This window comes from Pogona vitticeps, chromosome 1 (genome assembly GCF_051106095.1).
Source record: "Pogona vitticeps strain Pit_001003342236 chromosome 1, PviZW2.1, whole genome shotgun sequence".
Classification (NCBI taxonomy): Eukaryota; Metazoa; Chordata; class Lepidosauria; order Squamata; family Agamidae; genus Pogona; species Pogona vitticeps.
Window position 1 is genome coordinate 203,714,472 of NC_135783.1, and position 14,713 is coordinate 203,729,184.

The window sequence follows — 14,713 nt, forward strand, 5'->3', positions numbered from 1 at the left end:
TGGTGTATGGAAATGGAACCAGAACATGATGTCACATGTTCAGTTCCACTAGAAATTATAAAGATCTTATAAATGAGAAGAGGAAAGAAAACACCTGTTCACCAGCGTAATTGGGTAGGATATATGGAAGTCTGAATAAATTTAGGCCATTCCTTTAAAAAAAAAAACCATGAATTGATGAATACCTTCATTATTCGTCGCTTCATGGAGGCAACTTCGTGCTTTGTGAGTCATCAACTTTTGACAACTCACAAAGCGGGACGACTCACCAAAATGGTGAGTCGTCCCCCTCTCTAATTCTGAATCTTCTTTCTCTCTCAGTCTCACTGTGAGTCTATCCATTTCTGCACAGTCTAAAATCTTCTTAATTATCTCTTCTGTTGGTATTTCTTCATTTTTCCAATGTTGTGCAAATACAATTCTAGCTGCTGTCACAATATGCAGTGTTAGGAAAACGCATTGTTTATCAAAGTCCTAATAAAAACAGTTCTGGTTTGAAATCTATACATTTTTAAAGCATTTTAACCAACCATGTGTGTATTTTACTCCATTTTTTGGGTTTTTCACATGTCCACCATACATGATAATGGGTATCTACTTTTTGTTCGCATTTCCAACATTTACTACTAGACATATTTGGAAACATTTTTGCAATTCTGGTGGGTGGTAAGTGCCATTTATAAAACATTTTATAAAGATTTTCTTTATACGAAGTCGCCATTGTTATTTTACAATTTTTATTCCACAATTCTGCCATTTCTCCATTTCAATATTGTGCCCAAAATTTTTAGCCCATTGCACCATTGTTTCTTTCACCTGTTCATCTTCCATTTTCCAATTCAAAAGCAGTTTATATAGTTTCTTAATTAGTTTTATGTCTGAGGTTAGCAATATTTGTTCGAGCAGTATTTGTTCTTTATAAAAGCCACCTTTAACATCTTCATCGTATCTAGATTGAATTTGCATTAATGGCCACCACGACAAGCCTAATCCCTGAGCAATAAGATCTTGCTTTGGTTTTAATTTCCCTTCTGTATCTAGTATATCTTTATAGCATAAAATTTCCTCAAAGTTCCTAAGATTGGGTGCACAAATGCTTCCATAGGCAAAAGCCACCTAGGTATTTTTACGTACATTTTCTTTTTTTATCTTTTCCCATATTATCAATAGTGAGTTTCTAATATAATGATTCCAAAAATATCTATGGGTTTTGGCTTTTTCATACCATAAAAAGGCATGCCAGCCCAATTGTAGATCATGTCCTTCTAGACAGAGCAGTCTTTTATTCCTCAAAGGGATCCATTATTTAAGCCAGACTAGGATACATGCTTGGTAATACAGTTCTCAGTCTGGTAGTCTGAATCCTCCTTTACCTTTAAATTCTTCCAGTATTTTCAGCTTAATTCTTGCCTTCTTCCCTTGCCAAATAAACTTTAAAATCATCTTGTTTAAATCCTCAAAGTATTTCTTTTCTATTTTAATTGGTACTGTTTGGAACAAAAAAAAGTAATTTTGGTAAGATATACATTTTAATTATCGCTATCTTTCCTAACATTGATAATTGTACGTTCTTCCATTTTTCCAAGTCTGTTTTTATTTGTTTAAGTAATTTTACATAGTTGTCTTCTTTGATGGTTGCACATCTTGCATATTCCCAAATATTTAATTTTTTAAATTATTTGTAACTTTAACATTTCCAATAGTTGGGTTTTTTGCCCAGCTGTTAATTTTTTATAATAACTTTAGGTTTTTTGCTTGTTGATTTTCAGCCCTGCTACTTGTCCATATTCCTCAATCTTTTCTATTAATTTTGGTGTTGATTCCAGTGGGTCTTCTAAGATAAATACCAAATTGTCTGCAAATGCTTGTCGCTTGTAGCTTTCACTTTTTATTTTTGCTCCTTTAATTTCCAGATCCTGTCTCACATTTCTATTGAGCACTCCCAGGGTCAATATAAACAGCAGAAGGGAGAAAGGGCATCCTTGTCTTGTGCCTTTTTAAAATCTTAATGTCTTCAGTCCGTTCACCATTTATGATTATTTTCGCTGTTTGATTCTTATAGATTGTCTTAATTATATTTATAAATTTCTCTTCCAGGTCCATTATGTTCAACTGCTGTATCATAAATTGCCAGCTGACATTATCGAATGCTTTTTGAGCATCAAGAAATAGTAATGCCATTTGCTTCCCTGGAATAGTAATGCCATTTGTTTCCATTTCATTTCATAATATTCCAGCATATCCTAAATTATCCTTAGGTTATATCTTAGTTGTCTTTTTGGTAGGAATCCATTTTGATCTTGGTGTATAAATTCGATCAGAAATTTTTTGAGTCTCTCTGCCATAATTGCTGTTGAAATTTTGTAATCCACATTTAAAAGCGATACTGGTCTGTAGTTTTTTATTTGTGTTAGATCTTCTTTTGGTATTAAAGTAATGTTTGCCCCTAGCCATGTTTTTCGTATTTTGGCTTCTATTAAGACTTCATTGCAAACTTTTTTCATTGGTAAGGATAGTATGTCCTGGAAACATTTGTAAAATTCTGTTTGTAATCCATCTGGTCCTGGAGTTTTATCTTTTTGTTTTTGTTTTTGTTTTTTTATTCCATCATTGTTATTTCCCTATTTAGTAGATTTTTAATGTCTTGTGATACTTTTGGTAAGTTTGCTTTTTCAATATACAGTGGTGCCTTCGCTATGTGAAAACATCGCTGTACGGATCAAAAAAAGCCATTGGTCAAAAACTCACCGTACAGCGATGTTTTCTGGGTCCGGCAGCCATTTTCGCGCCCTCGGTAAGCGAGGGGAGGGCGCAAAAACGCTGCGCGCGGCCATTTCGGCCGTAGCGAGACCACGGATCAGCTGTTCGGCGGGTCAACAATGGCCACCGGAACAGCCGAAATGGCCACACACAGCGTTTTCGCGCCCTCCCCTCGCTTACCAAGGGTGCGAAAACGCTGCCCGCGGCCATTTCGGCTGTTCCGGCGGCCATTTTGGACCCAACGAACAGCTGATCCGCGGGTCGCAAAGCAAAGGTCGGTAAGCGAAACGCTTACCGATCTTCGCTATGCGAATTTCGGCCATAGGGGCTGACGCGATGCCTTCGCATAAGCGATCCCGGAAAAGGGATCGCTATGCGAATTCATCGCTATACGAGGCGCTCGTAAAGCGAGGCACCACTGTATTGTATTTTTTTTCTGGAGAATTTTTTTTGTGTATCATTTAATTTCTCATATAAGTCTTTAATTACTCCCTTATTTTTTTCATTGTGGAATTTTAAGTCTCCTTTTTCATCCCCCAATTTATTTATCACTCTTTTTTGTTAAGGTATATAATTTTTATATAGCCTGAACATAATATGTGTGTGTGCAGAACAAGATTGAGATGACGTCATTCCTTCATCCCTGGCTGATGCAATTTCAATGCAATATGAAGATTGCCACACCTGTGTGCATGAAGTCACCTTAGACGGGATTGGACCAGACTGATGCCAGAATTGTATTTAAGAAATGAACTCTGTACAGTCACTCTCTTCTCCTGTGTACTGATGTCTGCATGTCATGCTGCCGGTTTGAATACTGAATACTGAAGTGCTGTATGTATGTATATCCTGTATATATTTTGTAAATACACTGCTGAAAAGAAGAAGCTGTTGTGTGCGTTTATCTGCTCTTTACTCTGCGAGAGACAAGATAAAGTCACAGACGCACACTCCCTTAACAGAGGTTATGCGCCCAGCAACGTTCCGCTGCGCTGCAAACGTGAGTAAATAAGTAAATGAAAGAGGAGGAGAGCCTAAGCAGCAGTGATAGTGAAACCAGTTCGTCTGTAAACCCGGGGAAGGGAAGGATACAGAGAGCTGCAAGGATGGCATACAGCACGGGAGGAAATATAGGTGGCCTGGCCATAAATAGACTGAATGAAAATAATTATAGAACGTGGGCAATTAAAGCGGAGATGTTGTTGAGAAAGGAGGGTCTGTTTCGCTACGTTACAGCCCCCCCAGTGCAGCCCAGTGAGGAGGAAGAGGCAGAGCATGAGAGAGCTCTAGCCACGATCATTTTGGCCATTGAAGATTCGCTTCTAACCCACATTCAAGGACTGACAACAGCAAAAGCAGTCTGGGATAAACTAAAAGGCATTTATCAGAGGGAGACAACAGGCACAAAGATTTCTCTTACCAGGAGGTTGTTCCAATGCAGGATGAAACAGGATGAATGTGCTTCGGAACACTTAAAAAATATGAAGGACATGTTTAATCAACTGCAATTAATGAATGTTGTCTTCCCTCAGGAACAGCGCGTTTATATTTTACTAAGTTCTCTGAATGACGATTACTCCATGCTAGTAACAAGTTTGGAAAGCATGCCAGAAACTGAGCTTTCAGAAGAATATGTGACAAACAGAATTCTCCAGGAGGAACAGCATTTAAAACAGAGAATGCTGAACAAAAAGGCAAGCCACGTGCGTGCTGACCACAAGAGACAGAGATACGCTGATGGCAGCGTACCCAGGAGGCGGGCAGACGGAGAACAAAGAGGAAGAGTGATGATGACGAAAGCCTGTTTCCTCTGCGGATCCACCAATCACCTGCAACGGAACTGTGACAAAAGCGGAAGTCCTCCAAGCAACAAAGAAGGCAGGAAGAAGGTCTCCAAACGGTTTCAACAAAGAAACGACATGAGGCCGGTCTCCTTGGTTACCAGAGGAACGAGGGACAAGGTTCCCGGCAGCCACACATTTGAGGCGTGGCTCATTGACTCGGGGGCTGTCGTACATTTGACTAATAATAGGGATCTCTTTTGTCTTTTAGATGAAACCAGCCTCAGAAGTGTGATGATGGCAAATTCACAAGAGACAGCCGTTGAAGGACAAGGAACTGTTTACATTCCTTCATTGAATACTGAGATAAGTGGGGTATTTTACGCTCCTGAATTGTCGTTTAATATAATAAGTGTATCAGCGTTGGCTGAGCAAGGGTTCACTGTCACTTTTGAGAAACAGGAGTGTATAATTAAGAAAAATGGTAAAATAGTTGCAAAAGTGAAGCAAGAAAATAATCTGTACATGTTAAAGAGCCAGACACATGAAAGTGCACATGTGATACATACAAACAAACCACAACATGATAACTGTATACATTTACTGCATAGGAGGCTGGGTCATGTAAATTTTAGATCATTACAGAAAATGGAACATTTTGCCAGGGATGTAAACATAAAGGAATGCAAAAATTACTTGGACTGTAATGTCTGTAAAAGTAGCAAGACAAATGTGGCCCCAAAAGGGAGGGAAAGTGACAGAGTCACAACCAGGCCATTTGAATTAGTTCATGCAGATTTAATGGGACCATTTCCTCCATCATTAGGAGGAGCGAAATATGCAATGGTTCTAGTGGATGATTTTACAAGGTTTTCTTATTGTTATACACTAAGATCTAAAACAGAAGTATTTGATACATTTAGAAAATGGTTATTTTCAGTAGAGAGGAGATTTAACCACAAGGTGGCGCAGTTGCAAACGGATAGAGGTACGGAGTTTACAAACACTAGGTTTCAAAGATGGTTAGAAAGTCTGGGAATTAGACATAGAAAAACGAGCCCATATAGCCCATTTCAGAATGGTGTTGCTGAGAGACGCAACAGAGTGTTACAAGAGATGAAAAATGCATTGTTGGCAGACTCTGGGTTGCGTCATGGTCTATGGAGTGAAGCGATACTAACCTCTAACTTTTTGGTTAACAGAATTTATTCTTCCTCGATAGATGACACACCATATTTCATGTTATACGGTAAGAAACCATGTTTAAAATATTTGAGGGTGTTTGGATGCACGGCTTGGGTGCATATCCCGAAACAACTCAGAAGAAAAGGTAAAAATAAAACAAGAAAAATGACATTTGTAGGGTATGAACTCAATTCAAAGGCATACCGGTTTTTTGATGGGGATAGAAGTGTGATAATCTCTAGGTCAGCCAGTTTTAATGAGGGGGAAAACTGGGACCAAGTACATGCAAACTCACAATTATACATCCCTCTACACGAAAGAAAAAGTCAATTAAGACAGACAGGAACACTTAAGCAAGGCATGGAGTCCTGTGCTGATGATGAAGAAGGAGGAGCTACTACAGATGATGAAGAAGAAAAAGAAAAAGAAGGTAGTGATGAGGAAGGACACGAAGAGGAGGAAGCACATACTAGTAGTCAGATAGAAACACACACAAATTCACATGGTCCCAGGAGGTCCCAGAGAGCAAATAAAGGTGTGCCGCCCAATAGATTTGGAGTGAATGGTATTACAGTGTGTAATGTTTATATTGAGCCCAGAAATTATAAAGATGTTTTGAAGCTTCCTGATTATGAGAAGAATAAGTGGTTAGAGGCCATGGAGGAGGAGATGAATTCCATGAAGGAACATCACGTGTTCACTGAAACCAAACTACCACCAGAGCATAAAGTAATAGGTAGTAAGTGGGTGTTCAAAAGAAAATTGCAAAATGACGGAAACTACAGATATAAAGCAAGGTTGGTTGCACAAGGTTTTACACAGAAAAGATTTATACATTATGATGAGATATTTTCCCCGACAGTTAGATCTGAAACATTGAGAACAACGCTTGCCTTTGCTGTCAGTAAAAATTATGTAATTTACCACTACGATATAACAACTGCATACTTAAACGCAGACTTAAAGGAAGAGTTATATATGGCAAAAGCACCAGGTTTTGAGGGTACTAAACCAGAACTAGTGTACAGGCTAAACAAGGCAATTTATGGTTTGAAACAATCTGCTAAAAATTGGAATGATTGTTTACACCAAGTTTTGATGAAACTAGGATACAAGAACGGTCTAGCAGACCCTTGTTTATATACCAAGAAAGTTGGGAATGATTTAAATATTCTTCTGGCGTATGTTGATGACCTATGTTTTGTAGCAAAAGATCAAAGACAAGTAGAGTTGTTTGAAAAACAATTAAAAAAGGAATTCAAATTTAAAAATCTAGGGCCAATACAAAATTATCTGGGTGTACAAATAAAGAAAACAGAACATGGACTTGAATTAAGTCAAGAACACAAAATAAAACAAATGTTAGAAAAATATTGTATGGGAGAGTGCAAGAATGTGAGTACTCCCATGACAGTGGATTTTCAAAAGGAAGATGAAATAAGTAAAGATTTTGAAAATAAAGATTTATATCACTCAGCAATAGGGAGCCTAATGTATCTAGCGAACTGGACGCGCCCGGACATAGCGGCATCAGTAAACATACTCAGTAGATATATAGAAAAACCTAGTGAAAAACACTGGCAAGGATTAAAAAGGATTTTTAGATACCTAAAGGGAACATATAATTATCATCTAACTTTGCAACCATCAAAAAATTTAAAACTGTCAGCTTATGTGGATAGTGACTGGGCCAACGATGAAAAAGACAGAAAATCTATGACTGGATTTGTCATAAAATTTGGAAGTAATATAGTTGGTTGGAAATCACGAAAGCAAAATTCTGTAGCAATCTCAACTTCTGAAGCAGAGTTTGCTGCTTTGTCAGATTTATGCTCTGAATTAATCTGGTATAAACAATTAACAAAAGACTTAAAGTGTAATACAGATAATGCAATAAAAGTAATGGAAGATAATACCACTTGTATACAAATGGCCAAAACAGATAGAGTAAAAAACAGGAGCAAACATGTTGATATAAAATATCATAATGTAAGGGAAGCTGTAAAAGGAAAACTAATTGAATTAGAATATTGTAAGACTGAAGAAAATATTGCAGACATATTGACTAAACCGTTGTGTGCTCAAAAGCATGAAAAGTGTATAGATGCATTGGGAATGTGTAATGGGTTCAGGCAATTTAAAAATTAGGAGGAGTGTTAAGGTATATAATTTTTATATAGCCTGAACATAATATGTGTGTGTGCAGAACAAGATTGAGATGACGTCATTCCTTCATCCCTGGCTGATGCAATTTCAATGCAATATGAAGATTGCCACACCTGTGTGCATGAAGTCACCTTAGACGGGATTGGACCAGACTGATGCCAGAATTGTATTTAAGAAATGAACTCTGTACAGTCACTCTCTTCTCCTGTGTACTGATGTCTGCATGTCATGCTGCCGGTTTGAATACTGAATACTGAAGTGCTGTATGTATGTATATCCTGTATATATTTTGTAAATACACTGCTGAAAAGAAGAAGCTGTTGTGTGCGTTTATCTGCTCTTTACTCTGCGAGAGACAAGATAAAGTCACAGACGCACACTCCCTTAACATTTTTTGTTTCTCTTTTCTTGATCTTTTTGCTAGCTATCTTCCTGGTTTGTTGGCATTTTCGGGGGAAATTTGTTTGGCTCTCATAATTTGTTGTGCTACTTTTTCTTCCTCTACTAGGTTTATTTTATGCTTTAATAACTCAGTTTGTTTTTTGAATAATCCCTTCTGTGGATCTTTTTGCAATTCTAATTCCCATTTCTTATATTTTCCCTTTAGTTTTGTATATTGTTGTCTCTTTTCTTTATTTTTCTTGGCCATATATGTCGTAGTTATTCCCCGGCCTTGGCTGTGTCCCAGATAGTTTGGAGAGAGGTCTCTTCTATTTTCTCTAAAGAAGAATTCCATTTCTTTCTTGGCTCTTTCTATAAATTCTTTTTCTTTCAGTATCGTTTTATATAAATTCCAATTTAGAGAGGTTTTTTTCCTCCTTTCTAGTGTATCTTTATTGGATTATGGTCTGCCCATATACTTGTTTCTATTTCCACCTCTTGAGTTCCTGCCCCCAGTTCCGGGGAAATCCAAACCATATCAATTCTGGACCAAGATTTATGAGTAGAAGGTTTTTTAATGTTTTTTTCCCTCCATATATCCTATAGGCCCAATTCTTCCATCATCTGAAAGAAAATTTTGGGGTGTTTCTTATTTCCTTTTTTCAAATTTAGGCCTTTCCTATTGGCCACTTGGTGCTGTTTCTCACCATGCCCTGTTGAAGTGGTTATGAGGAACAGAAGAGGGTATGCCTAGACTCTTGTATGGACGGCCTTTAATAGCTTAGTTTTAACTTGTGAACAAAAACTTGATCTAGGCAGGCCTGGTGTATCTCCAACTTTTCAAACCATTTAACTCACTTGTGACAGGAGCAGGGAGGAGGTTAAATGTTTGCTCAGGAACAAATGAATCATTTTCATAAGGGAGATTACAAACTAATCATCCAATGTGCAACTAAAATGAAGAGTCAATGCAAAAACGTGGTGGGGGGGAAAGATTGTGGTGCTCAAATAGAGATTCATCAAGTCCAAAGGAAGCAACTCAGCAAATGTTGATATTGTTGTTGGTGGTGGTGTCATTATTTCAGATGTTGCAGATTGTTTGAACACAATTATGTGATTTGGATTTCATGAACAAATAAATGTAAGAAAGAATTCAAAGGAAACACTAGACAATAAAGAAGACCTTTTATTCACCCCTAGTTTTAATAAGATGTAGATTTCCATCCTGCCGTCATCACATCTGGATAATAACGGTTGCATTGCAGAATTACATAAAAACAAACCCCTGAATCTCTGTTAATGCAAACCAAGTGGCCTCACATCAGTTAAAGAGCTGCTTTGCTGTCTCACTGCAATATGTTTCTGATCTCTCTTCAAACATACAAGCAAGAGCTGTAGTATGTACTGTACTGACCTTGATACGACCAGCACTGAGCTGTGGAGGCAACGATCTGGATGCGGCTGTCACTCTTGCTCTTGTCTGAGCCAAGTTACCTGTGGAGAGAGAGACACAGTGAAAGAGAGATGTTGTGCGGGCAGTAAACATTTGGACCACGGTAGGAAAGACTGTGAAAAATAAAGGAAGGAAGATGGAAAAGGAGTCTGAACAACAGCAACAGGAATGCTACCAGGAAGTATAGAAGAGTGCAAAGAGGAAAAGGTTACTAAGCAAATCATTATTACTGTTAATGGGGGTAAAGAGTTGAGTTTTCACAATGAAATTGCCTTTTTATATACAAATGCACACACAGGGAATAGTTGTGAGTGTAAGATATCACTCTCTAGGCTAGGAATAAGCAACATCCAGAGGTCCAGTGGCTGCATATGGCCATCTCAAACCTTGGGAGGAGGAACTGTCTCTTACATCTCTCACCCCCCAAAATATTTTTCTTTCAAAACCATTCTTTTTACCCATGTCTCACCCACTCTTGTAGCCAATTAAAATAATAATAATTGGGGATGTAGGGCAGCACCAAAATTTGGCAAAAATGTTCTGCTTGCTCACCAAACGGCATGAGGAGAATTTTTGAGCATTACTGTATTTTTAAATTAACTTTTTGTGGAATGGGATAGGAAAACAAAGTGTGATGAGCAGCACTTTGTCCAATCTGCCCTAGCCTCAAGCTTTATTTTTCCATAGGTCCATCACTCTGTGGAGAGGCTCCTTGTTAACAGCATCAGCATCTTGAATGGATAGAGGGCAGGGCAGGAGAGAGGCATGAGGCACTGCCCCAATCCTTTTCACACGTTTAGACATTGGTGTGCAAATGCATGCATGTGGGGCTTTACTCTCTAACATTAACATCACTGTACTTGAGCTCAGCAGAATATTCCGGAATATTGTGGACTTGAACTGAAGACTGAATCTGGGACCTAACCTTATGTAACCGTTGGGACTGCGTTTGCTGCTTAAGCCCCAGAAGCCATCCTTCCAGGAAAGAGGGGAACAGGCAATTACAACAGCCCAAGCCATGATTTACACCAGAGACAGAATGTCTTGCTAGACCAATCGGGCCTAACATAAACAAAGGCCGAAGCCGGGCCTTGTGCTCTTGCCTTGTCAAAAGAGCAAAAAGTAGCTCATGAAACTTGAATATTAACTCTGACAGGAACTAAAGCCGAACATACTTCTAATTAAGTGACTATGCAGATTGTAGTTCAGAGAGGGTCCAGGAATGGATATGCTGTTGTTCCAAATTTGCAGCCTGTTGGCAAAGGGTATTCCTGAGTCAGCTTTGTGTTGTTGAGCCTGCCAAACCTGCTTTCTTTATTTCATCCTTAAGACTCCCTATGGGACACAGGATGGCAGCCATTGCTGTTCAGCCTTTCTTTGCATGTGCGAAAACTTCTGTCAGGGCCATCAATAATTCACTGTCTTACAGGTGAGGCGGTGGTGGGATGTGGGGTCTTGTTCTCAGGGTTTATATTCCTAGCTAGCTTGTTATATGCAGAGTTTCTGAAATGAAATAAGCCCTCAAAAGTGTTGCCTACTCTTTTATTTGCAGCATGAAGTGGTAAAGTTCAGATTCATTCTGCTTCCTGATTCTATGTATCATATGGGAAATGTTGGGGAGTCAGAGAGGACTCGAAGGTGAAACCCAAAAGCTTAAAGAGGGAACTGCTGAGTATCAGCACTAAGATGCCTTAGAAGAGCTACTAGTTCCAGCTTCTCATAAACTCTGATCCGCTGGGCTGGGACTGAAAGTTGATGCAGATATGATGAAACAACCGTTGACTTTCTGACACTAAAAGATGGCTTTCTCTTCAGCGGTGAATGGCTCTATCTCTGTGACACTCTCTAATCTGGATGATGTTGATTAAGCCATAGGGGGTTGACCTTAATTTCCCTTAGAGTGGGATAAGCATTTGAACTATCTCACCCTCCTGGTGCTATGGTTTCAAAGTCTGTCTAGATTAATTTATCAAAAACAATGGACGTGATCCAGCCCAAAGTTAATCATCTTTAAATACCTTGGGTTTTAAAAGAAAGAGTAGACAAGCATTGATTTCTCTCCAGCTAAAACCTATGGGTCAAAAAATATCCTATTTTGCCTAGAGTGTTGGAGGCTGGAAACCAACTGTATAGCTTGTGGACATCTTTGAGGAGTATTTTTGTCAACATTTTTAGGGGTTTCTCATTTTTATTTTTGCAGACTGTGCTCTTTTTTTTTCTTTCCTTAAGAGTGAGCAGGAAGTTTTTTTTAAAAAAATAAAAGCTTCAAGAAGAAGAAGGGATGTGATGGGGACTATCCATGTGCAAGCCATTCCAGATACATTTCAAAGTTTTAAGTAGTGAGTGGAGCACAAGATGTCCAAATGTTTTCTCTGGCTACATATCTTCAGAGGCTAAACTGTGATTAATAGCATTGAAAGAACCCTTTGAAGCAGGATTGGTGACATCAAAGCCCTAATCCATGGGTGGCAGGATTTTTATAATGAGTGGGAAGCATTTTAACACATTTCAAAGGATTTACAGCATGAATAAACAATAGGCCACTGCAGATGTGCCACACACCTTTCAGAAATATAACACAAATAAGTTTCCATTTTAATTTAAATGTAAATAAAGTGTTAACATTTCTTTCAGAAGTTTAAAAATGCCCTGTTTGCAGCAACGCCAATGTTTTACTCATTTCTTTGCAAAAAGGGTATATTAATTCTAAGCAACCTTCTTTATCTTCAAATTATAGCCAAGAGTATATCATTGAAAATGGATGATATTGAATCAACAAAAGCAGAGCCTGTTTTTTTAAAAAAATGCAATTTGTTGCATAGGATGCAAAATGCAATTAATACACTGGCAACATTATATTGAAACAAATCTTTCACATTCAGTGTAGTCGTTTTCGTTTCTAGCAAACTCTTTTGAAAATACTGTCAGAACCGGCACGGAAAAACATAAATTTTATAGGCAGCAAAAATTGTCATTCACATCCAATTTTTCTTCCTTAAAAACAAAACAAAACACCCTAGCTATTGGGCAAATTTGAAAAAATATGCTCAGAAAGTTTTTTTTTTAAATTGTATTCGCAAAGGCTTTCATGGCCGGGCTTTTTTTAAAAATTCTATTAATTTCTTTTTTTCTCAGTGGATTTCTATAGCCAGTAACACAGAGACACATACCTCTAAGTTTGGATTATAATTATTATTATTTTACAGTATTCTTGCATTTCCTTGTCAAGATATATTTAAAGGGAGAAAGTTCGAGCTGAGGGTGCAGAAATCAGCAAGGTTTGGGGGCTCTAGTGTTCCTTTGTGGTGCCTAATACAGAAACATATTAGTTGTAAAGCAATAGGTGTATGCAAATGAAAACACTCATCAGAACTGTAAACAGATGGGAGCAGACTGGGTATCAGGCAAGGGAAAATTTCTTCCCATCCCTTTTCGCATAACGACAAAATAGTTTATGGAGCTCCATCTAATGCACCTTATATAGAAAATGTTTTTCAATCTGTCCACCAAATGTATCTTGAAGTAATGCATCAACACAGTAACCATCCCTTCCTTTGCCCATTAGCACTTGGAATTATGGGTTTCTTGCAAGATCTATGTGTATTGCTTCCCAAGGAGATGAGGAGGAAATGCATTTGTGTTTACAACAATTTATTTTTAAATACCGTGTTTCCCAGAAAATAAGACAGGGTCTTATATCAATTTTTGCTCAAAGAAACGCATTAGAGCCTCTTTTCAGGGAATGTTCTATTTTTTTTTAATGTACAACCATCTACATTAATTCAAATAAAGTCATGTCCTCTTCTTCTGGTTGCTGCACAATGGTGGAGGGTGGGGTTTCACTTAACTAGAGCTTATTTTTTGAGTAGGACTTATATTACAAGCATCCTGAAAAATCATACTAGGGCTTATTTTCAGGTTAGGTCTTATTTTCAGGGAAACAGGGTAATGGGGACCACAGGTGTTTTCATGGGGAAATGGTATTCTTAGACTCATTGGCTAGGCTGCAGAGAAGCCTGCATATATAAATGAGTGAACAGAAAACCAGCACTCAGTAAGACACTTCAAACTTCAGGCTTGCTTATTTTTTAACTAGAAGATCTAAGTCCATCAACAGGAGCCAGTTGCAAAACAGTGGCTGAGTGTGACATGGGGTGGAGCTAGCTGGCAACAAAATCATGTACCCTTAAAGCTCATGAATGCTGCACATATATTCTACATACATATAAATATAGATCTGCTCGAAGTTAGACTTTCTAATACCTAGATTGAAACTAGTCAAGTGATGAGCACAAAGAGTTTAAAAAGATTAACAGTGGATATTTATATTTTACAGGCAAGGAACACTTGTGTTATAAGGTAAGCAATTAGCACAAGGTCATTTACAGCAAATATATTTTCTTTTCAGTTTTTTTTCTTCTGTATACTAACAGCAAATTTCTTTTCCAGCTGCTTACCATGATGCAGCCCAAATGGGACAATTCATGGACTACTGGGAGATGCAACGTGGATGGTAGGGAAACCTTATTTACGGCAGTACAAAATATCTTTTGGGGTGGGGAACTAAATGAGAGGGTGACACTCCTGGAGCAAACCACCAGAATGAACATTGACATTGTCTGGGGGATGGGAAAACAGCAAGGGGAGGAGCAATGGTATGTCCTTGAAAAGGGTATAACTGACTCTCTGGAACTCTGGCTGGGAACGCTTCACACTGCAAAGTTTTGTTGCAGTTCCCCCTTCTCATTTTCAGATATTAAATGTTTGGAGTGGGACTCGCAATGACCTACTGGACATCTCCCCAATATCTATTCTTAGCTCCTAGTCTGCCTTCTCCTCATACACATGGAACAAGCTTCATATTTGGACATTTCCAGAGAAGTTTCTTTTAACTGGGAGTGCAATTGCAAAGGGCAGACAGTGTAGTGGGAAGCTAGATTTCCAAAGGAGAAACTGGCATGGTTGAATTTCCAATATCCCTATTTAG

General features: G+C 38.3%; 1 protein-coding gene and 1 long non-coding RNA gene across 6 annotated transcripts in view; one reads left to right on the forward strand and one right to left on the reverse strand.

Moving 5' to 3' along the window:
- MYO3B (myosin IIIB) overlaps positions 1 to 14,713 on the reverse strand; it is a 324,047-nt gene that overhangs the window by 129,451 nt on the left and 179,883 nt on the right. For all 5 annotated transcript variants that reach the window (XM_078394391.1, XM_078394389.1, XM_078394393.1 and 2 more), the window contains one exon: positions 9,688 to 9,767. In XM_078394391.1, coding sequence (XP_078250517.1) covers positions 9,688 to 9,767 — 80 coding nt within the window. The remainder of the gene's footprint in view (positions 1 to 9,687; positions 9,768 to 14,713) is intronic.
- Positions 3,320 to 4,634, forward strand: LOC144589543 (uncharacterized). The gene is made up of 2 exons (XR_013545715.1): positions 3,320 to 3,760; positions 4,293 to 4,634. It is a non-coding gene; the product is annotated as an uncharacterized LOC144589543 (long non-coding RNA).